This window comes from Salmo salar, chromosome ssa18 (genome assembly GCF_905237065.1).
Source record: "Salmo salar chromosome ssa18, Ssal_v3.1, whole genome shotgun sequence".
Lineage (NCBI taxonomy): Eukaryota > Metazoa > Chordata > Actinopteri > Salmoniformes > Salmonidae > Salmo > Salmo salar.
The window spans coordinates 38,557,872-38,584,881 of NC_059459.1; the positions used below are offsets into that span (position 1 = coordinate 38,557,872).

The window sequence follows — 27,010 nt, forward strand, 5'->3', positions numbered from 1 at the left end:
GACTATTAAAAGCTCCTGCAGCATCTTCAATAGATCATACTGTAGATAAATAACTACACAGTTGATTTAACACTTTTATGAGCTGTAATTGAAAGCCTAAATATTTCTGTTGTAGCTTTAAAATCATTTTTGCAATATGATTTTACCAGGGTGACAAATCAAACTAAGCAAAGCACGAGGTAACAGCCAACTCCTTCACCAGCATGAGGTGACTGAGGAGACAGTTCAGATGTGTTGGAAAGCAAAATATAGTATATCTTTTTTAAATATAAAGAAAGTTGTTGATAAGGATTAATGCCACAAAAATGAAAATAAATTAAGTAAGATTATATTTTTATTACAATTACACTGTCATTACAGTATTGGAGTGTCATAATTATTGTCATATTGATATTGTCATAATTATTATTATTTTATTCTTATCTATTTTTTACTTTACAATTTTCTTAAAACTGAATTGTTGGTTAAGGGCTTGTAAGTAAGCATTTCACTACACCTGTTGTATTCGGCGAATGTGACAAGTAACATTTGATTTGATCTAATTTACGGAAATTCAGTGAAAATCATTTCAGAAACAAATATTTCAATTAAAAGTAATTTAATGGGAGTGTGGTTCTCCTGCAATTTGGTGGCGCTAGTGAGATAGAGAAATACATAGGTCTCTCATCCAATCCATTTCCTTTGCCAGAGTGGTCCATAATTAACTTTTGCTTGGTTGGCAGTTTCAACCAGATATAAGCAGGCAGAGACCCCAGCATCCATAAGTCAGACACCTTCTTCCTCTGTGGTAAGACTCTCTCCACCTCTTCACATGTTTACATTTGCCAATATTTTGTGTGCTCCGAATCTTACATGTGTTTTGTTAGATTTTAAACATGCAATCAAGTGGCATTGATTTAAAATGTTTTATTTATTTATTGTGTTTAACTTTAAATGTGTTTTCTATTCAAATCTGTTACTTTCATTTACGGTCAAAAGTGGTGCTCCTGTTGTTTGGAAATTGAGGGGTTGGTTTATAATATAACTGGGTTTTCAGGGGTATTTATTTGAATTCTTGTCAGAATGTATAGTACAGTCAGTTGCCACGAGGAAAATGAAAGTTACCAGTTGCACCTGTAGTTTAATTGGACAAGGCTGTCATGATTTACATTTAGATTTTAGTCATTTAGCAGACGCTCTTATCCAGAGCGACTTACAGAAGTGAATGCATACATTTTTTTTTTTGTACTCGCCCCCCGTGGGATTCGAACCCACAACCCTGGCGTTGCACACACCATGCTCTACCAACTGAGCCACAGGGTTGTGGGTTCGATGTTTTCTGGCCCTCCGAGGGCTAAATGATAATGCTTTAGACTTATTCACAACACCCTAATGTTTCCCAGGGTTCTCCAAGAAGTACACATTCATCTGTAGAAGGGGAAAAATAAGGTGAGACATAGTTTGAGTATTTATAAGAAAAGTGACAAATGTTCTGTGAGAGAAACCTCTCACAACTCTGTTGACTGTGGAGGAAGCACCACAGAGTCAATCATGTTTCTTGTTTTGTCTCTTTCCTAGTGATCCGTCACCATGAGTACGGACGCGGAGATGCAAATCTACGGCAAGGCTGCCATATACCTCCGTAAGCCTGAGAAGGAGAGGATGGAGGCACAAACTGCACCCTTTGATTCAAAGAACGCCTGCTATGTCGCAGACACCAAGGAGCTTTACCTTAAGGGTTTGGTCACTGCAAGGGCCAATGGAAAGTGTACTGTGACAGTCACGAATCCGGACGGCTCTAAGGAGGTAAGCCTGATTTAAAAATAATTGAAGATTGTGCACACTGTTTTCATTTTTATCATGCCAATTGTCAAAATTAAATAATAAAAAAAGATTGATTAATAAGCATTTCTTAGTTTTTTGGGGGGGGGGTTTGTAAGCAGAATATAGCCTTCAAACACATTATTTTTGTCGCTGCTATTTAAAATTGGCATTGAATTTTCTATACTGACTAGTTAAGAATCACCATGTGTGTTGGTGGTTGATAACAAAGTAGTTGGATTAGATGGGGTATGCAGTTTTTTTAAATATTTGTTTTTTAAAAGCATTCAGTCCTGTCCAGTTTGATATGCGTATAATCTATATTTCTGACTGTTTCAGGAAGGAAAAGAGTTCAAAGAAGCAGACGTCTATGAGATGAACCCCCCTAAGTACGACAAGATTGAGGACATGGCCATGATGACCTACCTGAATGAAGCCTCTGTGTTGTATAACCTCAAAGAGCGTTATGCAGCATGGATGATCTATGTAAGATAATTGTATAAACATACATGAACATGAGATACACACATACAGTACTACACATAAAGTAATGGTAGAAACCAAAACATACCAATACAGTAGACCTACATTACTATACCATAGTACACCCACATCCTCACATAAATCCAGGTAAACGTCAATCTGATTTTTCTAATCCCCTAATTTAATTTATTCTCTTTCATCCAGACCTACTCTGGGCTGTTCTGTGCCACGGTGAACCCCTACAAGTGGCTTCCTGTGTACGACATGGAGGTTGTTAACGCCTACAGAGGGAAGAAGAGGATGGAGGCTCCACCCCATATCTTCTCCGTCTCTGACAACGCCTTTCAGTTCATGCAGATTGGTATGAGCTCTAATGGATGGATGGATGGATGGATGGATGGATGGATGGATGGATGGGTGGGTGGGTGGGTGGATGGGTGGATGGATGGATGGATGGGTGGGTGGATGGATGGATGGAAGTTAAAAAATGCTTTAGAGAGGTATCTAGTGTTTTCTAATCTATGTTAGAACAGTTTAAGGGTAATATCTGATTTCACTAGCCTTGAATGGAAAATGTTCCAAAATGAAATTGATGATGATGCTATGAATTCAATAATGTCCCCATAATGTTGCTTGAGTATGATAATCAATATGTTGTTTTGTTACAGACCAGGAGAACCAGTCCGTCCTGATTACGTAAGTTGTTTACTAAAATCCCACTTGAGAAAATGTTTCTACTGTAATATGTTGTGTCACTTGGGAGTGACGAAAATACATGACATTATGAATGGATTAGGCTATGCATAGGAATGAGTCAATGAGTGGGGATATTTGTTAATTTATATAGGAAAACAGTGTATTTTTCAATGTTATTTCTTAGTGACAGCCAATCTGACATTCAAACATGTTACTAAAACCCCTGTTTCTCTGTCATATTAACCAGTGGAGAATCCGGTGCAGGAAAGACTGTCAACACCAAGCGTGTCATCCAGTACTTTGCCACCATTGCAGTGTCTGGTGCCAAGAAGGAAGTAGACCCTAACAAAATGCAGGTAGGTTCAGCTTCTGAGTGCCATTTTAACACATTTCAGTTTGGTGGGCTGTGTTCAAGCAATCGAGAATAACTAAATTTACCACTTTACCAGTTTCTGAGCAACTTGTGTTTGTCTCAATCAGGGGTCTCTTGAGGATCAGATCATTGCTGCTAACCCTCTGCTGGAGGCTTACGGTAATGCCAAGACAGTGAGGAACGACAACTCGTCTCGCTTTGTAAGTATGAAGGGCACACTGGGAAAGTTACCTTATATTGGACAAATGTATTTCAGTAGTTCCCTTTTGTTATATCAATAGATGTCCAACAAACGGTAACATTTAAAGGGGTCTATCAAAGTAAAATGTTAGATGTATTTAGTGAACCTCTTTCTAACCCCATGCTCTATTTTAGGGTAAATTCATCAGGATTCACTTCCAAGGTAGCAAACTGGCTAAAGCTGACATTGAGACCTGTGAGTTGATTTTCATTGTTTCTCAATTCTTTACTAAATTCACACATTCTTTTTCGGAGAGCATATCATCATATTATTAATTTTATCTCATGTTCTCTCTCTCTCTCTCTCTCTCTCTCTCTCTCTCTCTCTCTCTCTGTTTCTCTTTCTCTCTTTGTGTCAATCTCTCTCTCTTTCTCTCTCAGACCTGCTAGAGAAGTCCAGAGTGTCCTTCCAGCTTCCCGATGAGAGAGGCTACCACATCTTCTTCCAGATGATGACCAATCACAAACCTGAGATTGTTGGTAAGGCAAAGTAGAGGTTCAGGGGGAATGTTTCCTACCTTCATTAGAAATACTATTACAATGAGTACATCCATGGTAACAAGGCATCTAGATATGGGTCAGGTTTTTGGGAAATATCTATCAAGAAATGGACTGTGATGCACTAGTCCACGAGTCTTAGTTGATGCTCTTTATTGTATACTACGTCCTTGAGACCATCTATTGGGTAAAGGAGAGAGAGATACTGTAAAGGTAGGACAGCAGAAATCTAACAGATTTATCTGACAAGACATTCTCTGTTGTCCATAGAAATGTCACTCATCACCACCAACCCCTACGACTTCCCCATGTGCAGCCAGGGTCAGATCACAGTGGCCAGCATCAACGACAAGGAAGAGCTGGATGCCACAGACGTGAGTAAAACAAAGGGTTAATCATATTTTATATATGGAATGGGTAGGACCACCATTCACACTGAATGCACTGTTCAATCCCAACTTGGTGGCAGCAGGGAATTATCATGTATTTTGTTTTGTTTGATTCTAAATGCCATGTGATAGTTAGGCATGTGACTCAAGGAACTCTTCGTCCCTTCCGGATAAAAAAAATCAGTGTTGACCCGTCCAGTGCTCATTTTTGTGTGCACAGAAATACAGTATGTAGGCTATTGTGTTTGTTTAGGAAGTATGCTAAATAATTTCAGTAATGCAATACGCGACTGTGATATGTGGTTGTCTTACCTATCTTAATTAAATGCACTGACTGAAGGCCTAAATCGCCCTGGATAAGACCGTATTCTAAACCACCTAAATGTAGATTAATTAAAGCTGGAGGATGAGGACAGACCACAGTAACCTACAGCTGAGCACTGCCGCACATCAACATTTACAACACAATAACATTTACAACAATAACATAAAAGATAAACCTGAGCGGGCATTACTGCATAAGTCAATAGATTTTTATTTCACTCTTCACCTCATACGGCATGGGTTTAGTTAAATACACGAACAATCCGGCTTGACGATAAAGTTTGTTCTGCTGAGAGCACAGAACTGTAGTGTACTGTATGTGAGAAAACTACTGTACAGTTCATCACTGTTGTACTTCCTGTCTAATGCCAGGATGCCATTACAATCCTGGGCTTCAGTAATGATGAGAAAAATAGCATCTACAAGCTGACAGGAGCTGTACTGCACCATGGCAACCTGAAATTCAAGCAGAAGCAGCGTGAGGAGCAGGCTGAGCCAGACGGCACAGAGGGTGAGTCCCAAACATAGATATACAATATGTAGAGCATTATAACCATTCCCAGTCCCACTCATAGATATACAATATGTAAAGCATTATAACCAGTCCCAAACATAGAAATACAAAATGTAAGACAGACAGAGCCTCATCAAAGTCCGGCAGGAGATCATTTATGGAGACCAAATTTCAACCTCCAGAAATGATTTAAAATTATGGATGTGGGTTCAAATCAAAACCTAACCACCCAAAAACTTGGCCGAACCCTTTTTTCAGTGTGACATCAGAATCAAGTGATATTGTGTTTCTGAGTCTGTTGATGTTGGTTTTCTCTCCAGTGGCTGATAAAATCGGCTACCTGCTGGGCCTGAACTCAGCTGAGATGCTGAAGGCTCTGTGCTACCCCAGAGTGAAGGTCGGCAACGAGTATGTGACCAAGGGACAGACTGTGCCTCAGGTAAGGCGACCAAACACAGCTTCTACCATTTCCTGAGCGCCATAAATCTTTTGGTGATTGATGAGTGCATTGCTTGTTTTGAATAGTGATGTTGTTTTCTCCAAGCTCTTTTCACCTTATCACTAGACATGGTCAATATCTCATGTATTAATTTGAGGTAATTTCATTGCAGGTTAATAACTCAGTCTCGGCTCTGGCCAAGTCCATCTATGAGAGGATGTTCTTGTGGATGGTCATCCGTATCAACGAGATGTTGGACACCAAGAATCCAAGGCAGTTCTATATCGGTGTGCTCGACATTGCCGGGTTTGAGATCTTTGATGTGAGTCTGAGACCAGAACAAGACAATTAGTTGTGATTGAGAGGGATTACAGCCTTGTATGATGATAAAATGATCCCTTCTGAAATTCCATCAACAGTACAACAGCATGGAGCAGCTGTGCATCAACTTCACCAATGAGAAACTGCAACAGTTTTTCAACCACACCATGTTCGTCCTGGAACAAGAGGAGTACAAGAAGGAGGGAATTGTCTGGGCCTTCATTGACTTCGGCATGGACTTGGCTGCCTGCATTGAGCTTATTGAGAAGGTAAACTGTCTGTCAGGATTATAATGGACCTCAACAGCAAAGCTCAAATGGAGTGGTGTGAGATATTATCACATGGTACAACGTATCTGACTGTTGAGAACTCAAAATGTTTCCTATTATGGGCCCCTAAATGAAGATACTCTGATAATAGCATGTTTGCTAAAAGAATAAATGTGATCCTAAATGTAAATATCACTCATTTGATGTACATCTCTTTTCGTAAAGCCATTGGGCATCTTCTCCATCCTTGAAGAGGAGTGCATGTTCCCCAAGTCTTCAGACACAACTTTCAAGGATAAGCTGTACGCCCAGCATCTTGGCAAAACCAAAGCGTTTGAGAAGCCCAAGCCTGCCAAAGGCAAGGCAGAGGCCCACTTCTCCCTGGTGCACTACGCCGGCACTGTGGACTACAACATCACTGGCTGGCTGGAGAAGAACAAGGACCCTCTGAACGACTCAGTTCTTCAGCTGTACGGGAAGTCCTCAGTCAAACTGATGGCTACCCTGTATGTCGCTGCCCCACCTGAAGGTAAGACTAGCAGCACATCAAAAGATTTCATGAAGAACTAGTTACAACTCAGTCCCATTTTCTTTAAAGGGTCAGTCTGAAGTTGCTACATCCATTTGTGGACTTTTAAGATATGTACCCATTCATTCTAGAAGGAAATAACTTTCTTGAAGAACATCAGCTTAGTTCAGCCGTTGTACCCCATTAGAAGCCGAAATAGAAGCTTTTACTCGTATTTTTGTAAGCAAAGTAAAGGGGAACATGCACTTTACAGCCTCAAAACATGGCTTTAAACTATCATTTTGATATCATGAATGGTAAGTTCTTGAATACATAGCTCTGTCTATAAATTGGAGTGGTTATGTTTCTCCAGCCCCATCTCTCAGTTTTTTATCGAAACAGGGGCAGGGAGAATGCTTTGTTATTGTTTCAACTGCTGATTGCTGCTTTAAATATATCACAATTTCTAAGGGTGATTTACTTGGTTAATAAAGGTGAGAAAAAAAATGTACTCATACAATAGGTGTTATTTTACACAATCACATTGGCAGCATTTGCATTAAGATACGTGTAAAGTTAACCTGAGATTCTCTCATTTATAATTATATTAAATTGTTCACTATTACAACAGATACATCCAAGAAAGGAGGCAAGAAGAAGGGTGGTTCCATGCAGACTGTGTCCTCCCAGTTCAGGGTGAGCTTAAAAAATGAGGATATTAAGCTGTAGTGATGATCAGAAATGATTTCTGAGAACATGGTTTGTAACCCTCTTACAGGAGAACTTACATAAGCTGATGACCAACTTGAGGAGCACTCATCCTCACTTTGTACGCTGCCTGATCCCCAACGAGTCAAAGACTCCAGGTACAATCGATCTTGAGTTAAATATGACATCTTGTCAGTACCTTATCAGTAACATTAACAAACCAGTCTTTAACCTGTTTATGAGTATTTAAAGAGACTTGGTTTGTGTTTCCAGGTCTGATGGAGAACTTCCTGGTTATCCACCAGCTCAGGTGTAATGGTGTTCTGGAGGGTATCAGGATCTGCAGGAAGGGCTTCCCCAGCAGAATCATCTATGCTGACTTCAAGCAGAGGTACACACACACACACACACACACACACACACACACACACACACACACACACACACACACACACACACACACACACACACACACACACACACACACACACACAGAATCTAAGTTAAACATCAGAATAGCCATATTTGATGTATATAACAACACATTTCTCCTGATTCAGGTACAAAGTACTGAATGCCAGTGTCATCCCCGAGGGCCAGTTCATGGACAACAAGAAGGCTTCTGAGAAGCTGCTTGGGTCCATTGATGTGAATCACGAGGACTACAAGTTTGGACACACCAAGGTCAGTCAAATACCCCCAGCAAAAGCTAACAATAAAACACAACTTCAATGATAATGTAAACTCTAACCATTCAATGTCTCTCCAGTTGATCTATCCATATTTTATTATTTCTTAAAAATTTTTTTTAAAAGAAATTATTGTACTCAATTAATTTCTTGTGCTTTATGTCAGAATGGTATCTCTGCAGTTATCTATGTCAGTGTACATTATTAATCTACAACTATACAATAACTTACAACTCATAAACAACCTATCCCATGGTTTGTTTGTAAGCATTACAATGTTTATGTTGTTCAAATCAATCTAGTGGTTTGGTTCCTCTCTTTTGATTCACCCTTTCTATCTGTTACCACCTGACTGGTTCCATAATTGACCATGTCAACCTGTGTCAGGTGTTCTTCAAAGCCGGTCTGCTGGGTGTCCTGGAGGAGATGAGAGATGAGAAGCTGGCCTCTCTGGTCGGCATGGTCCAGGCTCTCAGCCGTGGATTCCTCATGAGGAGAGAGTTCACCAAGATGATGGAGAGGAGGTGAGGAAGAGTAGACATCTTGACAAACATTTCTGTCAACCACCTGTATGTAATGTATAATGATTACATAGTGAATATGCTGTGAGTTGTTCAGGATGAGAAAGTACATGTTATAATATTCTATTAAAGCAGCAGTTTGGGATTTAGCAAGCTGTTCAATTGTTATTTAAATAAGTGATATTTATCCATTAACTCTGGAATAATATGAAATGCCTCATGATCTTAACATTACCTGTCAATTCTTTCATCTAGAGCGCTGTATATAAGAAAGGGATTACATTTCCCTAGCCCCATTCCTCAGCTGTATTCAAAAAGTGGTGGGGTCCCCGTTTTGTTATTCTTCGAATCGCAGAATGTAGCTTTAAAGATGTCATCCAGTGATTTTAAAACAACTTTTCCAGTTAAGGAATACTGGGAATGCCCTTCTCCTTGAAGTTTGTGCCTAAAAAACAATTTTCCTCAAAACATATATTTTTACCCTTTAGTGTTTGTACTTCACTGTATTTATACTTGGGATATCGTTTTCCACAGGAAAAGTAAAAAAAAACACTGGAGGAGATCTTTAAGCATGTCACTCACCATGTCACTCACCATGTCACTCACCATGTCACTCACCATGTCACTCTATCCTTTCTGTGGACCAGAGATTCCATCTTCTCCATCCAGTACAACATCCGTTCATTCATGAATGTGAAAACCTGGCCATGGATGAAGTTGTACTTCAAGATCAAGCCCCTGCTGCAGAGCGCTGAGACTGAGAAGGAGCTGGCCAACATGAAGGAGAACTATGAGAAGATGACGTCGGACCTGGCCAAGGCTCTGGCCAAGAAGAAGGAGTTGGAGGAGAAGATGGTGGCCATGGTGCAGGAGAAGAATGACCTGGCGCTTCAAGTCGCATCTGTAAGTGAGCAACAGGCCTCATCAGAGCACATTTAGACACACAAGTACACAGACACAATCGCACACACATCTGCACATAGGAACACACGCACACTGTGGCTAACTCAAGAAATTGCCCATGGTATATATTTATATTTCATACATTTAAATTGATTTGCTCTGACCTGTTTGACTAAATCAAGTCTTTATTTTGATACACAAAGTGAGGCTACAGATTTTTTCTCCTGTTCTGAAACCAGGATTCAGAGAATCTGAACGATGCTGAGGAAAGGTGTGAGGGGCTCATCAAGAGCAAGATCCAGCTGGAGGCCAAACTCAAAGAGACGACTGAGAGGCTGGAGGATGAGGAGGAGATGAATGCTGAGTTGACTGCCAAGAAGAGGAAGCTGGAGGATGAGTGCTCTGAGTTGAAGAAGGACATTGATGACCTGGAGCTCACCTTGGCCAAAGTGGAGAAGGAGAAGCACGCCACTGAAAACAAGGTCTTGTAGACAGTCTAACCAAACAACAACCCAAAGAATAATTAACTCAAAACATCGCTCAACAGAATTGGAATTCAAGGCTTTTTGTGGGTGCAGGAAAAAAGAAAGAAAAAAAATAGTGGAATTTCAGTTGTGGTGTACTCCCCACAATCATTTCATGTTCTGCTCCCCCCTCGTTTATGATTTCCATTCAGTACACTGGCATGGAGTACGGTCCCATCTAGTGTTAAGTCTATAGTACAGAACTTGTTGACACATTTCTATTATAAATTTAACTAATTCTCCCATTTTGTTGTGGCCGTTTTCAGGTTAAAAACCTGACAGAGGAGATGGCGTCTATGGATGAGAGTGTTGCCAAGCTGACCAAGGAGAAGAAAGCCCTCCAAGAGGCCCACCAGCAGACACTGGATGACCTGCAGGCAGAGGAGGACAAAGTCAACACTCTGACCAAGGCCAAGACCAAGCTGGAACAGCAAGTGGACGACGTGAGTGGAGTTTTACATTTTGGACATGATAGAATGTAAGATGATATTATCTACAGTTGTTTAGATTTTACCAATATATATGTGTTTTTTTCTTGTAGCTTGAGGGTTCTCTGGAGCAAGAGAAGAAGCTCCGTATGGACCTTGAGAGAGCCAAGAGAAAGCTGGAAGGAGATCTGAAACTGGCCCAGGAGTCCATAATGGACCTGGAGAATGACAAGCAGCAGTCTGATGAGAAAATCAAGAAGTAAGCACAAAAAAATTACTACAGTATTCCCTGCCATCTTGATCAACATAATGGTTCTTCTTGGCTCATTCTTATAATTATGAATTTCACTTGTACATGATTCTTATAAGCAAAGTGAATGGTAATGTAGGCTCCCTTTACACTGTCTAACCTAAACAAACTTTGCAATCAACGTGTTTGTGTTTTTTAGGAAGGAGTTTGAGACCACCCAGCTCCTCAGCAAGATAGAGGATGAGCAATCTCTGGGAGCTCAGCTGCAGAAGAAGATCAAGGAACTGCAGGTACAGTACAGGACTAAGCCAGTACAAAAATAACTGACACATTCTTCTGGTAGCACACATTCTTACTGGTGGATTCCGATGGCTCAGTAAGATGGAAGATGGTGCTTCTTGCTGCTGCTTCTTTCTTTGTAAAGATGTTGCTTCTTACCGTTGTTAGTTTGGTTCCTGCATGGGACACTGTCTAATGAATATAGTAAATATGTTAGTGTAACTGGCAAAGTATTAACACATTTATACTAAATATACAGTACATACTATTATTATGTAGTTAGGTTCAATTGTTTCAACTGTATTGTAGTGTTCATTCCCCCTGTTCCTACTCCCTGTTCTAGGCCCGTATTGAGGAGCTGGAGGAGGAAATTGAGGCAGAGCGTGCTGCCAGGGCTAAGGTTGAGAAGCAGAGGGCCGATCTCTCCAGGGAACTTGAGGAGATCAGCGAGAGACTGGAGGAGGCCGGAGGCGCCACTGCTGCTCAGATTGAGATGAACAAGAAGCGCGAGGCTGAGTTCCAGAAGCTGCGTCGTGATCTTGAAGAGTCCACCCTGCAGCATGAGGCCACAGCCGCTGCTCTGCGCAAGAAGCAGGCCGACAGTGTGGCTGAGCTCGGGGAGCAGATCGACAACCTGCAGCGCGTCAAACAGAAGCTGGAGAAGGAGAAGAGTGAGTACAAGATGGAGATTGATGACCTCTCCAGCAACATGGAGGCTGTCGCCAAGGCTAAGGTGAGCAGTGATGTTTTGGTCAAGCAGTGATGAGGAGGGTCAACTACATTACCATTCAATAAACTGAAGTTGACAGTCCCATATGTTTCACTAACAGGGCAATCTGGAGAAGATGTGCCGTACTCTTGAGGACCAGCTGAGTGAGATCAAGACTAAGAATGATGAGAATGCTCGCCAGGTCAACGACATCAGCGGACAGAGGGCCAGACTCCTGACAGAAAATGGTACCATCAACAATGAACAACAAACCACTATAGTTCACCTCAGTAGTACACAGTAACATGTGTCAAGGGCTGTAAATTCAGTCTACATAGTTTCTGCCCTATGATACCTCAAAATACAATTTCAATCTTAGAGAACAGAGTCCCCATAACAAGATGTCCCTCTATTCCTGCAGGTGAGTTTGGCCGCCAGCTGGAGGAGAAGGAAGCCCTGGTGTCTCAGCTGACCAGAGGCAAACAGGCCTTCACCCAGCAGGTGGAGGAGCTGAAGAGACAGATTGAGGAGGAGGTCAAGGTAAGGGACCCAAAATGGAAACCACCTACCACAGTTTAGAGCTTTATCTACACATAGACTGTTTTTACGCCACCCTCAGAGACTTCTCTCCCTCTCTAATCTCTCTTTGTCTTTCTTTCTTTCTCTCGCACAGGCTAAAAACGCACTGGCCCATGGTGTCCAGTCTGCCCGCCATGACTGTGACCTCCTGAGAGAGCAGTTTGAAGAGGAGCAGGAGGCCAAGGCAGAGCTGCAACGTGGCATGTCCAAGGCCAACAGTGAGGTGGCTCAGTGGAGGACTAAGTATGAAACTGATGCCATCCAACGCACAGAGGAGCTGGAGGAGGCCAAGTGAGTTGCACACAATAGCAAAAACTCTAATAAACGGTGTGGATGGTGAGGGTGGTAGTGGGATCTGAGAAAATGTTGCTTCAATATGTAGTGCAACATTTGTTTCACAACAAATGACGCACCATAACACCACTCTCTGATTTTCAACAGGAAGAAGCTGGCCCAGCGTCTGCAGGAGGCTGAGGAGACCATTGAGGCGACCAACTCAAAGTGTGCCTCCCTGGAGAAGACCAAGCAGAGACTGCAGGGAGAGGTGGAGGACCTCATGATTGACGTTGAGAGAGCCAACGCCATGGCTGCCAACCTTGACAAGAAGCAGAGGAACTTTGACAAGGTGAACATTTATAAACCTCACTCTAGGGTGATATTTCCTGTCTGCTATTTGATCAGATGTAGTATAATTGTAGCATATTTCTGATTCAAAACTCTCTTTCAATGAGTTGTAATGAAAATCACATGGATTTCCCCAGGTTCTGGCAGAGTGGAAGCAGAAGTATGAGGAGGGCCAGGCTGAGCTGGAAGGAGCTCAGAAGGAGGCTCGCTCAATGAGCACTGAACACTTCAAGATGAAGAACTCCTACGAGGAGGCTCTGGATCATCTGGAGACTATGAAGAGAGAGAACAAGAACCTACAACGTGAGCATTTGACAACAGTTATTTTTGCCTGATGTTTGACCAGTGTTTGAAAATGGAACCAACTGTAATCATTAACATTATATCAAAATAAATGTTTAACAGTCTCAGAATGTTCATGTGAAGTTTAAAATATATTTTTTGGAACTTGTAATTGGTATTCCTTTGAACAAACCAATGATGTGGAGGGCAATTAGATTAGCAAGACAGTATGAAGTGCTGTTCATTAATGAACTGTTATTATGATTCAATATAAACTTCAGTGCATTGGTGATATCCACTGTGGAAATCTCCCAAGTCTAAACAGCTCCTGTGTTTGTGTGTGCAGAGGAGATCTCTGACCTAACTGAGCAGATCGGAGAGACTGGCAAGAGCATCCATGAGCTGGAGAAGGCCAAGAAGACCGTGGAGACAGAGAAGTCTGAGATCCAGACCGCTCTGGAGGAGGCTGAGGTACAAACTACAGCTGTTTGATAGGAAAAGCAGTGTTACACTAGCCAATACCAACTACAATCTTATGCTCCCTTTATCGGTGTTTATTGTAGTCATATATATGCAATTCCTTGTGTTTTGCACATCCAAATGTACTGACCCTTCGCTAAGCTCCACTCTAACATTTGTGGACAACCAATCGCAGTTCTCCAATGAATAGCAATTGTCATCGAGTCGGACACATCGGACAAGTTCTTGTTTCAAACACATGAAAACCTGTACAAAAAGAAAACAGAAACAGAGAGTTTTCTTAAAATAAAATAAAAGTTTAATAATTGAACAGTTCAGCAGGAGTACTTTCTAATGTGATTCCTTAAAGGCAGAGCCTGTTGATGGAGTATTTTTTGATTACGATATTATACTTTTGTTACATTGTTTTCTAACTCAGCTGGTTAGCTAGCTCTGTCTCATAGACCACCAAACGTTGCTAGCTAGCAATTTAACTTGTTTTCTCAACATATATGATAATGTACATTGGCTAGCTCAGTTAGTCATGTTATGAATACATCTCCCATCTACGTTAAACTTCAGGATACGATTTGAGACCACTAGTTAGTTCCAAAAGTAGTTATAGCTTTGACTGCCTGCTGGCACTGAATTCAGAGCCATTCAGTGGCTAGCCACACTACAGAAATAATTTTACCAGGATTCCCTTTGTAGCAGCTGTAATGACAGTCCAACACAACATACCTGAGGGGTAGTGTTACATTTCATTGTATATATAAAAACACAGTTTGAGATTATTGTAATTCCCCATCCAGTGGTCTGAATGGGGAATTGGGCTTCCCAGGAAAATGTTGTCCGAGGTTGCAACAGTAACCAAGGGGGGCGGAGCTTAGTGAAGGGTTGATTTTTACCTGACTGCTTCTCTTCGTTCAGGGCACACTGGAGCACGAGGAATCCAAGATTCTGCGTGTGCAGCTGGAGCTGAACCAGATCAAGGGTGAGGTGGACAGGAAGCTGGCTGAGAAGGATGAGGAGATGGAGCAGATCAAGAGGAACAGCCAGAGGGTGATTGACTCCATGCAGAGCACCCTGGACTCTGAGGTCAGGAGCAGGAATGACGCCCTGAGGGTGAAGAAGAAGATGGAGGGAGACCTGAATGAGATGGAGATCCAGCTGAGCCATGCCAACAGGCAGGCCGCTGAGGCCCAGAAACAGCTGAGGAACGTCCAGGGACAGCTCAAGGTAAAGGAACTGACACATCAGGCTCAAAAACCTGAACATGGGGAGGGATTTCTTTGTGAATCAGTAGAAAATAATAGATCAGAGGAATGTACTCGAGTGGACTATATACTGTAGGAAGGTAGGGATATTAGAGTGGACTAATATACTGTAGGGATATTGGGGACATGTTTACCAATGAACATGCCTATTACCCACTGGGGTGGCAGGTAGCCTAGTGGTTAGAGCGTTGGGCCAGTAACCAACTGGTTGCTGGATCTGTCGTTCTGCCCCTGAGGAAGGCAGTTAACCCATTGTTCCCTGAGCGCCGATGACGTGGATGGCGATTAAGGCAGACCCCCGCACCTCTCTGATTCAGAGGGGTTGGGTTAAATGCAGAAGACACATTTCAGTTGAAGGCATTCAGTTGTACAACTGACTAGTTATCCCCAGTTCCACCTTATTACCAATCCTATCGCCCCTACTTCCACAAGTCTAATGATACTATGTAATTGTGAACCCCAGGATGCCCAATTGCACCTTGATGATGCCGTCCGCGCCGCAGAGGATATGAAGGAGCAGGCAGCCATGGTGGAGCGCAGAAACGGTCTGATGGTGGCTGAAATCGAGGAGCTGAGAGTTGCTCTGGAGCAGACAGAGAGAGGCCGCAAAGTTGCTGAGACTGAGCTGGTGGACGCCAGCGAGCGCGTCGGACTGCTGCACTCCCAGGTACGGGTCAAAAGCCATTTCTATTGAAACTCAACCAAGCATACTGTTTACACACATATAGAATTCAACAGTGCTTGCTTTTAGATTTTCATAATTTCAGCCTTCTCTTGAGAGTCAAACTAATCACCTTGTTTCCTCCTTCAGAACACCAGCCTTGCAAACACCAAGAAGAAGCTGGAGACTGACCTGGTTCAGGTGCAGGGAGAGGTGGACGACATCGTCCAGGAGGCCAGGAACGCAGAGGAGAAGGCCAAGAAAGCCATCACTGATGTGAGTCCTTATGATCTACTCAATTACATCAACTAGATTTGTCCCCAAAGGCCAATGGTAGCTGGGCTGGTTAAACAGAGATCTCAAAAGGAGGTCAGATGATCTCAGAGGGACATTATGATTGGTGCCAGTTGGTGCATAAATTAAACTAACTACCATTCCAGGCGGCCATGATGGCTGAGGAGCTGAAGAAGGAGCAGGACACCAGCTCTCACCTGGAGAGGATGAAGAAGAACCTGGAGGTCACAGTCAAGGACCTGCAGCACCGCCTGGATGAGGCTGAGAATCTGGCCATGAAGGGAGGCAAGAAGCAGCTCCAGAAACTGGAGTCCAGGGTGAGTTAACAGCAGGGTGGATTGAAAAACAGATTGCTGGAAATGTATTTGATCATATAAAAATACACAGGGGCATTGTGTAATGGCTTTTTCTCTCAATAACCCACCTACATCATGTAAAGTAGTTGTTTTCATTATAGACCCCTTTAATTAAAACTTCGTAAAAGTTCAATGTAGGAGCAGACAACACTTCTTGACCAGTAGAAGAACATTCCTCTGTTTTACAAAGATTTGTTACGCCTGACTTCACCACCTCACATAAATGCCTACGTTTATTTCTTCCACAAAGGTGCGTGAGCTCGAGACTGAGGTGGAGGCCGAGCAGAGAAGAGGTGTAGACGCGGTCAAGGGAGTCCGCAAGTATGAGCGCAGAGTCAAGGAGCTCACTTACCAGGTAAGAAAAAGTGCATTCTTCACACACTAAAGCACACTGGTTTGTGTGTTAAACTATGGACTATTGATTCTTTTAACTTCTCCCACAGACTGAGGAGGATAAGAAGAACGTTGGCAGGCTTCAGGACCTGGTAGATAAGCTGCAGATGAAAGTGAAGGCCTACAAGAGGCAGGCTGAGGAAGCGGTGAGTCACAGACTTAGTCAAAACCTCTGAAAGCTTACATTCCCTAGTAGACATTACAAAACTTCTAGTCAGTTTACTTAAGTGTTGCTACTGCATGTCAGTCAACATTGACTCAGTTAATAGTGCAAGTAATTTCTGAAGAAATGTATGCACAGTGACTCCTCTTCCTATGTGTAACAATTTAAAGTAGAGAGTGTTGAATATTATTTAGCTTTGTGCCGTGGGCTCGTCTGGTGGTAGTGCTGACTCTCCTGGATCACATGGTCCTGGAAGCAGCAGTTTATCCCCTGTTCCACCACTTACTTTCTCTAATGTATCATCCTTCTCTCTCATAATTCCTTAAAAAATATATATATTAAATTGCTACCTGAAGCTTCAAACTTTCAATACTGATGTTAGGCTCTCCCTCTCTTTTCCTCACCCAGGAGGAAGCATCCAACCAGCACATGTCTAAGTTCAGGAAGGTTCAGAATGAGCTGGAGGAGGCCGAGGAGCGTGCTGACATCGCTGAGACTCAGGTCAACAAGCTCAGAGCCAAGAGCCGCGACAGCGGAAAGGTACAGAACTGCTGCTAAACCTACACCTGACTCATGTTCAAACATGACCACATCAACACCACCTATGATTCATTCTTCACAGAGGTCAATACTGACCTTTTACAATCACTCAAATGTTGAGGATCTCTGAGAAACACATTTCAGGACAGGGTAAATAAAATAAATAACTTATACAAATTTAGTTGGTACAAGCTGAGCACTGAGTCTTAAATACTTGATCCATTCTGTTATTTCAAAGTGTTGATATATTTATCATGTTCATTATTAATACTGATCCATTCTGTTATGTCTTTCTTCTTACAGGGAAAAGAAGCTGCTGAATAAACAAGACCAAAGTCTTATCAACTTCCTGTGTTTCATAAAATATGATTTTCACGGTGAAATGTTGATCATTGATTAAAAACATGTAGGCCTACATACACTTCCTTTGTGACTGTGGACTTATTACTCAGAAAACAGCTTTTCATACCATAAAAAATACTGTACTTTAATTAAAGGAGCAATCTGGGATTCAAGCAACATCAAAGCGGACACCCCAACAAAGCGGTCACTTTTTTTGGTAACCAGCTGAGGGATGAGGATAGAGAAATTTAACTATAGAATTCATAGACTAAGCTATTATAGTCATCCATAACATCAACATGATAGTTTTAACCCTTTACACTCAGGGGAACTGGCCTATATGAACACGCCCAAATTGAAATGTTTCCATAAGAAACAAATAGGAGATTTTTTTTTTTTATTTTTTAAGAAATCCCAAATTAATGTACCAGTGACGTAAAAATAAATGGTAATCGATCATCTCACCAAATTACACAATATTTTAGTTCTGGGTTATCTGAGATTATGCGCATATATACAAATTAAATGCAGATATACACTTTCATAATGATTAGCATTCCCTCGTCCCCTTTTGGTGAAATTACGATAATTTACATGACAAACACGATAATAGACATTATAAACACGGTAACAGACATTATAAGCACGGTAATTCACATTATAAACATGGTAATTGACATTATAAACAGGGTCTCAGACATTATAAACACGGTAATTCACATTATAAATACAGTAACTCACATTATAAACACGGTAACTCACATTATAAACACGGTACCAGACATTATAAACACGGTAATTCACATTATAAACACGGTACCAGACATTATAAACATGGTAACAGACATTATAAACACGGTAATTGATATTATAAACACAGTACCAGACATTATAAACACGGTAATTGACATTATAAACACAGTACCAGACATTATAAACACGGTAATTCACATTAGAAACACAGTACCAGACATTATAAAAATATTCCAGTCACCCAAGTAGACTGTTTTCTCTGCTACCGACCAGCAAGCGGTACCGGAGTGCCAAGTCTAGGTCTAAAGAGGCTCCTTAGCAGCTTCTACCCCCAAGTCATAAGACTGCTGAACAATCTTATCTTTGTTTTTACACTGCTGCTACTCGCTGTTTATTATCTATGCATAGTCACTTTACAAATGACCTCGACTAACTTTTACCCCCGCACATTGACTCGGTACCGGTACCCCCTGTATACAGCCTCATTATTGTTATTTTATTGTGTCACTTTTATTGTTTTTATTTGTAATTAATTAATTTAGTAAGTATTTTCTTAACTATTTCTTGAACTGCATTGTTGGTTAAGAGCTTGTAAGTAAGCATTTCACGGTAAGGTCTAGGACCTGTTGTGTTCGGTGCATGTGACAAATACAATTTGATTTGATTTGATTTTGATTACAAACAGGCAACAGTCTTTTGGAAGGTTCAGATGGATAAATGTACCTTTCATGAAGAAAATATAATAGTCGGATTAGTGCTCACAAAATTACAATAACAAAACAATTAGCTGGCTCATTAATCCCAATTTATTTGATTTTTGAAGAACACTGTACAGTCTGAAAGACACTTGATGATAACTGAACTATTCATCGCAAGGACAATATTTTCACAAAAAGTTTGTTCAATAAATGGATTGAATACGTGCTGCATATAGTAGACCTTATCTCAGCAGCTCTGAGGAGTAGCAGTAAATTGTCTTTAAAATGGCTGACAAAATGAAGCCAATCTTTAGCTGTGTAGTGAAGTCAGCCTGTATCCAGGGTTGGGGTAGTTTCTGTCTCTCCTTGACCTCAAAGAAGTTGTATGAGGGGGGTGATGGTGTCGACGCAGGTCCTACTCAAGTCCTCATCAAACTCGAGGTCGATGTAGAAGAGTTCTACCTGCAACTTAAAGGGGTTATTGAAAGGGTTCTCCTATGGGGACAGACAAAGAACCCTTTAAGGTTCTAGATAGCACGCTTTTTTTCCTAATGTACAGTCGTGGTCAAAAGTTTTTAGTCTGCTGCCTCAGTTTGTGTGATGGCAAATTGCATATACTTCAGAATGTTATGAAGAGTGATCAGATGAATTGCAATTAATTGCAAAGTCCCTCTTTGCCATGCAAATGAACTGAATCCCCCAAAAACATTTCCACTGCATTTCAGCCCTGCCACAAAAGGACCAGCTGACATCATGTCAGTGATTCTTTCGTTAACACAGGTGTGAGTGTTGACGTGGACAAGGCTGGAGATCACTCTGTAATGCTGATTGAGTTCGAATAACAGATTGGAAGCTTCAAAAGGAGGGTGGTGCTTGGAATCATTGTTCTTCCTCTGTCGACCATGGTTACCTGCAAGGAAACACATGCCGTCATCATTGCTTTGAACAGAAAGGGCTTCACAGGCAAGGATATTGCTGCCAGTAAGATTGCACCTAAATCAACCATTTATCGGATCATCAAGAACTTCAAGGAGAGCGGTTCAATTGTTGTGAAGAAGGCTTCAGGGCGCCAAGAAAGTTCAGCAAGCGCCAGGACCGTCTCCTAAAGTTGATTCAGCTGTGGGATCAGGGCACCACCAGTACAGAGCTTGCTCAGGAATGGCAGCAGGCAGGTGGGAGTGCATCTGCACGCACAGTGAGGCAAAGACTTTTGGAGGATGGCCTGGTGTCAAGAAGGGCAGCAAAGAAGTCACATCAGGGACAGACTGATATTCTGCAAAAGGTACAGGGATTGGACTGCTGAGGACTGGGGTAAAGTCATTTTCTCTGATGAATCCCCTTTCCGATTGTTTGGGGCATCCGGAAAAAATCTTGTCCGGAGAAGACAAGGTGAGCGCTACCATCAGTCCTGTGTCATGCCAACAGTAAAGCATCCTGAGACCATTCATGTGTGGGGTTGCTTCTCAGCCAAGGGAGTGGGCTCACTCACAATTTTGCCTAAGAACACAGCCATGAATAAAGGATGGTACCAACACATCCTCTGAGAGCAACTTCTCCCAACCATCCAGGGACAGTTTGGTGATGAACAATGCCTTTTCCAGCATGATGGAGCACCTTGCCATAAGGCAAAAGTCATAACTAAGTTGCTCGGGGAACAAAACATTGATATTGTAATGGTTGTCGTCGGGAATGGAGGACCAAAACGCAGCAGGAATGTGGATGCTCATCTTGTATTTATTTTAAAATAAAGAGAACACCAAAATAACAAAAACGAAGAACTCACGAACAACAAAACAGTCTTGTCAGGCTCACACAGGCAAAACAAGAAACAATCTCCCACAAACACTTAACCAAACACATACCCATAGGACTCTCAATCAGAGGCAACTAGAAAACACCTGCCTCCAATTGAGAGTCCAACCCCAATAAACTAGACATAGAAATACAAACGACTAGAGACCACATAGAAATACAATCCTAGAACATAACCCCAAAAACCCGGAAATAATAAATCAAACACCCTACTACATAAAACACCACCCCGAACCACAAACAAAATACCCTCTGCCACGTCCTGACCAAACTACAATAACAAATAACCCTTATACTGGTCAGGACGTGACAGATATTTTGGGTCCATGGTGTGGTGGCTAATTTCTGCATTACCAAATGAGGAGTTACAAACACACCAGTCCGAGTTAACTACATCTTTAATACTTAATTAAGATACTTTTGCAAAAGTTCTTGACCCCCAATAATGCATTCTCTCGAATGAATCATTTAATGAGGTGATTGCAGAATGGCTACAGGGATCTTTTATAGCAACGATACTGCCCCTTCAACGTACAATGACAAACCACAGATACTTAGTAACAGTTCACAAAGGTTACGTTTTGTATGAAAGATATCCATAAAACACATCAGACAGTAACTGCTATGTCAACAGGATTAATGGTATAGCCCAGTATCTGGTCTCCTTAGAACTGTCCCTCCCTGGTACGGTATTGAACAAAAACACAATTTCATCCAATGGCATATATCAATTGTCAACTCTAGATACTCCCATCTCAAGCAAACCCCCTCTTGACCCCACTCCTGGACAGGCTCACTGGAGGGAGTGAGCCTCAAGGCCATATATTATCACAGGATAAGTGTGAGATCTAAGAGACCATGGTCCCAGACACTGCCATAAACCTCCCCACAATAAGGAAAAGGAGGGTGTGACTTGCTCACAGACATTGTGGAGACAAGTCATTGGTTCCCCAGTAATCACGCCATCCCTTCACATGGTTTAAGCATAGGTAAAGACACATTCCCATGACGACACGTCTGACCTCTCCACTCTCTGGGCCCCAAGTGTCTGAGCCCCAGCTAAGGTAGACATGCAACTGAAAAGACACCAGAGTCCAATGGACACTTTCTAATGACAAGTACCTCAAATAAGCATATTATACTAATAAAACATCTTAATTATCTATGTTACCCAACTAATTCTGACTCGTCCACGACAATGGCCAGGAAACTCCCCAGACCTTAATCCTATTGAGAACTGTGGTCAATCCTCAAGTGGCGCGTGGACAAACAAAACCCCACAAATTCTGACAAACTCCAAGCATTGATTATGCAAGAATGGGCTGCCATCAGTCAGGATGTGGCCCAGAAGTTAATTGACAGCATGCCAGGGTTGATTGCAGAGGTCTTGAAAAAGAAGGGTCAACACAGCAAATATTGACTCTTTGCATCAACTTCATGTAATTGTCAATAAAATCCTTTGACACTTATGAAATGCTTGTAATTACACTTCAGTATTCCATAGTAACATCTGTCAAAAATATCTAAAGACGCTGAAGCAGCAAACTTTGTGGAACTCAATGTTCTTGACCGCAGATCTGCAGTTCCAAAAGCTGTCGGAGACTAGGAATTCCACGTAGGTTGTGCATGATGGGTACAAAAAAACGCCCTCCATTTACCTTTTATGGTGGCAATAATGCCCTTTATATAATGTATAATTTGGCACTATTATTGGCACTATTACTATTAGGTTTTGTTGTGCCTTCTTCACGACTGACTTGGTGTGCTTGGAACATGATCGTTTGTTGGTGATGTGGACACCAAGAAACTTGAAGCTCTCAACCTGCTCCACTGCAGCCCCGTCGATGAGAATTGGGGCGTGCTCGGTCCTCCTTTTCCTATAGTCCACAATCATCTCCTTTATCTTGATCACGTTGAGGGAGAGGTTGTTGTCCTGAAAGCACACGGCCAGATCTCTGACCTCCTCCCTATAGGCTGTCTCATCGTTGTCGGTTGTGTCATCAGCAAACTTAATGATTGTGTTGGAGTCATGCCTGGCCATGCAGTCATGAGTGAACAGGGAGTTCAGGAGGGGTCTGAGCACACACCCCTAAGGGGACCCGTGTTGAGGATCAGCGTGGCGGATGTGTTGTTACCTACCCTTACCACCTGGGGCGGCCCGTCAGGCAGTCCAGGGGGATCCAATTGCAGAGGGAGGTGTTAAGCTTAGTGATGAGCTTTGAGGGCACTATGGTGTTGAATACTGAGCTGTCGTCAATGAAGAGCATTCTCACATAGGTGTTCCTTTTGTCCAGGTTGGAAAGGGCAGTGTGGAGAGCAATAGAGATTGCATCATCCTTGGAGCTGTTGGGGTGGTATGCAAATTGGAGTGAGTCTAGGGTTTCTGGGATAATGGTGTTGATGTGAGCCATGACCAGCCTTTCAAAGCACTTCATGGCTACAGATGTGAGTGCTACGGGTCTGAAGTCATTTAGGTAGGTTACCTTAGTGTTCTTGGGCACAGGGACTATGGAGGTCTGCTTGAAACATGTTGGTATTACAGACTCAGACAGGGAGAGGTTGAAAATGTCAGTGAAGACACTTGCTAGTTGGTCAGTGCATGCTCGGAGTACACGTCCTGGTAATCCGTCTGACCCAGTGACCTTGTGAATGTTGACCTGTTTAAAGGTCTTATACACATCGGCCGCGGAGAGCGTGATCATACAGTCGTCCGGAACAGCTGATGCTCTCATGCATGTTTCAGTGTTACTTTCCTTGAAGCGAGCATAAAAATAATTTAGCTCGTCTGGTTGGCTTGTGTCACTGGGCAGCTCTCGGCTGTGCTTCCCGTTGTAGTCTGTAATAGTTTGCAAGCCCTGCCACATCCGACGAGCGTCAGAGCCGGTGTAGTAAGATTCGATCCTGTATTGATACTTTGTCTGTTTGATGGTTTCTGTCGGAGGGCATAGCGAGATTTCTTATAAGTTTCCGGGTTAGAGTCCTACTCCTTGAAAGCGGCAGCTCTGCTCTTTAGCCAGTGCGGCTGATGCCTGTAATCCATGGCTTCTGGTTGGGCTATGTACGTACACTCACTGTGGGGACAACGTCATTGATGCACTTATTGATGAGAAAGCAGCAGTGTGATTGACATCAATGCGCTATGTAGATATCAATAATAAGTGATATCCGTATCGCCGTAGACTACACCACTACTGTCATCCTGATAACGGAATTTTATATCCCAATGGTATAAATTAACAATCAATAAGCCTTGACTAATCCCCAGGGTTTGTAAGACACTGGGTTAATAATTAGGCAAGGACTCAGCTTTCTGCAAAAGGTCTTGTACAGTTTATTCAGAGAACGTTCTGAGGTCCGAATAACAAAGATGTTCATTTTATCCTCTCTCTCCGCTACGCACACACATCCACACCCAAAAGTAGGTAACCTATGCACACACTTATGCACAGACAGTAGGTGAACAGTATCTCTTCCTTGACCTCCCACCACTGTTCCAGCACTGCCTGTTCCTTTCCCCATAGATTAGGAGAACCTTGAAGGCTACTCCCGGTATCATCTCTAAATACACACACATTTCTCTCCCTCTCCAGCCTCTACTAGACCTTTATGAGACTAACGTTCAGTACATTAATTATTAATTATCCATGCTACATAAGTACTAATTAATGATGGATTATTGATTCATTTACCCTTATTAGATCATTCTCTTATCATTCCACCCTTAAATGACTAATAATTCACATTGATTATCAAATGCTATATGGAAACATAATTGTTATACAAGGGTTAACCAAACCAATACATTTTACATTTACATTTACGTGATTTAGCAGACGCTCTTATCCAGAGCGACTTACAAATTGGTGCATTCACCTTAAGATATCCAGTGGAACAACCACTTTACAATAGTACATCTATATCTTTTTTTGGGGGGGGGTTAGAAGGATTACTATATCCTATCCCAGGTATTCCTTAAAGAGGTGGGGTTTCAGGTGTCTACGTAAGGTGGTGATTGACTCCGCTGTCCTGGCGTCGTGAGGGAGCTTGTTCCACCATTGGGGTGCCAGAGCAGCGAACAGTTTTGACTGGGCTGAGCGGGAACTGTGCTTCTGCAGAGGTAGGGGGGCCAGCAGGCCAGAGGTGGATGAACGCAGTGCCCTTGTTTGGGTGTAGGGCCTGATCAGAGCCTGAAGGTACGGAGGTGCCGTTCTCCTCACAGCTCCGTAGGCAAGCACCATGGTCTTGTAGCAGATGCGAGCTTCATCCGATACTCATCAATGACTGTCCTTGGCTTATTTCCAATTATGACACTTCGTTTACAGGATTTTCATCATAATCATCATTAAAGGAACAGTCAACCTAAATGTTGAAAACGGTTTCATCACACATTGGCTCCTCATGGTTAAAAGAAACGGAGCCATCTTCCAGTATTCGTCCTCCCACTGGTCGGAGCTCGGAATCGGTCCATATCTCACCATCTGCTGCGTCGTCAATCTCTCTAGAGTTCTGGTGATCAAACCTTTCATACTTGGCATATACCCATCAATCACACAATTTCAACACACTCATACAGGTGAAAGCAGTCCACAATACAGTTCTTACAACAATTTTCCATTTCCCAAACATGAGCTGTGCTATCAGGAATGTACGTACAGCAATGAACCTAATCATTCTACCTACACCGCCCTCTTCTGCCAATAACATATTGAGAGTCAGTCTATTTTACCAGGTCATGAGGGAGGTGGCGGATAATTGATCAGAGAACCTCTTTACTGCATCCCCGGTTTCATTCATGAATCTCTGTTGATTATAAAAGATGTCATTAATCCAATCCACATTTTTATTTATTGTCCACCACCAAAATAATGTAGTGTTAAAGCCTTCACATATTTGATTCATAGCTTTGTATTCATCTGGAATTTTCCTGAGGATGCCAATAGCATCCATCTAGACAAAGCTACTCCCATCCTGGTCAAAACTCCTCCTGTGCCTACTTTAGCCTCCTATAACTGGCCTCTGATGACTAACTCGAACTGGTTGGACCTATAACCCCAGGGCGCAAGTTCCTAACCACCCTTTGTGGTAATTTCTGTCGTATGCATCCTTTGCTGGTACTAGCCCACCCTACATCAGTTATAGGTGCTGTGAGGTTAAGAATTTTCTCCTGTACTTCTAAACCTAACACAATCACATTAAGATATCGTGGCTTCTAGGTGTACAGAAGGAACACTATTAGCTCTCCAATTTAGCTTCTTGCGATATCTATCGGTTGAGGGACTTTGTTGATCTCCACTAATCATGTCTACCCAGTCTGTGATTTTCCTCCCCTGTGACACCCACTGGCCCATGTCCTCCCACCTTTCTGAGGGCTCCCTGGCGAGAGATACATGGGGGCTCCAGCTTTCTCTGAACAATGTCTGGTCTTGTGGAAGTAGCTTCACTTCCACAGCAACATGAATGCTGTCATAGTGTAACCACTTTAACCCTATAGTTCTCTCTGGGGTTCTAAGTAATGCTTCCTCATAGACAGGATCTGGACCTGGGTGTTTGTTATACCAGAGAGCACAGTGTAAGTCATCGGGAGACATTTTAATGAGTCCTGGTACCAGTTGTTCTGAGAGTTCCATCCAGGTTTTAGGAATATTTGTTATCCCCCCTCAGCAAATCCTGACTGTACCAATAACATGGTTCCCCGTCCCCACAGATGACCATATTGTCTCTAACAATGTATGCCTTCATTCCCCTCTCAGTGGGAGTGGCTGCCACATTTAGTTTCATTATCACATCTCTGCCCAACAAGTTTGCTGGGCATAGTTTAGATATTAGAACAGGGACAGTGGCTTCTCCCCCAGATGACTCATGTTTCAGGGTTATAGGAGCAGATAACCGTTCCATGAATTGATGTCCTGATG

At 42.3% G+C, this 27,010-nt stretch overlaps 1 protein-coding gene across 1 annotated transcript; it reads left to right on the forward strand.

Annotated features, from left to right (window-relative positions):
- Positions 1-741: 741 nt before the first annotated feature.
- Positions 742-17,914, forward strand: LOC106577342 (myosin heavy chain, fast skeletal muscle). Its single transcript, XM_045701099.1, has 41 exons — positions 742-787; positions 1,383-1,428; positions 1,558-1,785; positions 2,140-2,286; positions 2,488-2,644; positions 2,952-2,979; positions 3,227-3,335; positions 3,460-3,552; positions 3,728-3,788; positions 3,974-4,072; positions 4,361-4,464; positions 5,176-5,314; positions 5,638-5,756; positions 5,929-6,078; positions 6,176-6,346; positions 6,572-6,875; positions 7,486-7,550; positions 7,633-7,720; positions 7,836-7,953; positions 8,123-8,246; positions 8,639-8,775; positions 9,420-9,675; positions 9,915-10,157; positions 10,466-10,642; positions 10,741-10,886; positions 11,077-11,167; positions 11,500-11,889; positions 11,987-12,113; positions 12,287-12,405; positions 12,539-12,735; positions 12,886-13,069; positions 13,206-13,371; positions 13,697-13,821; positions 14,740-15,048; positions 15,550-15,753; positions 15,898-16,023; positions 16,188-16,358; positions 16,648-16,752; positions 16,841-16,936; positions 17,362-17,493; positions 17,797-17,914. Exons 3-41 carry the CDS (start codon positions 1,570-1,572, stop codon positions 17,815-17,817), a joined length of 5,814 nt encoding a protein of 1,937 aa, XP_045557055.1. The 5' UTR covers positions 742-787; positions 1,383-1,428; positions 1,558-1,569; the 3' UTR covers positions 17,818-17,914.
- The last annotated feature ends 9,096 nt before the right edge of the window (positions 17,915-27,010 follow it).

Bases quoted from the DNA above. Each gene is read 5' to 3' on its own strand.
- LOC106577342 (XM_045701099.1), top strand. From the start codon at position 1,570: ATGAGTACGGACGCGGAGATGCAAATCTACGGCAAGGCTGCCATATAC. The intron at 12,406-12,538 runs GTAAGGGACCCA...TCTCTCGCACAG, and splicing joins AGATTGAGGAGGAGGTCAAG to GCTAAAAACGCACTGGCCCA. The intron at 13,070-13,205 runs GTGAACATTTAT...GGATTTCCCCAG, and splicing joins AGCAGAGGAACTTTGACAAG to GTTCTGGCAGAGTGGAAGCA.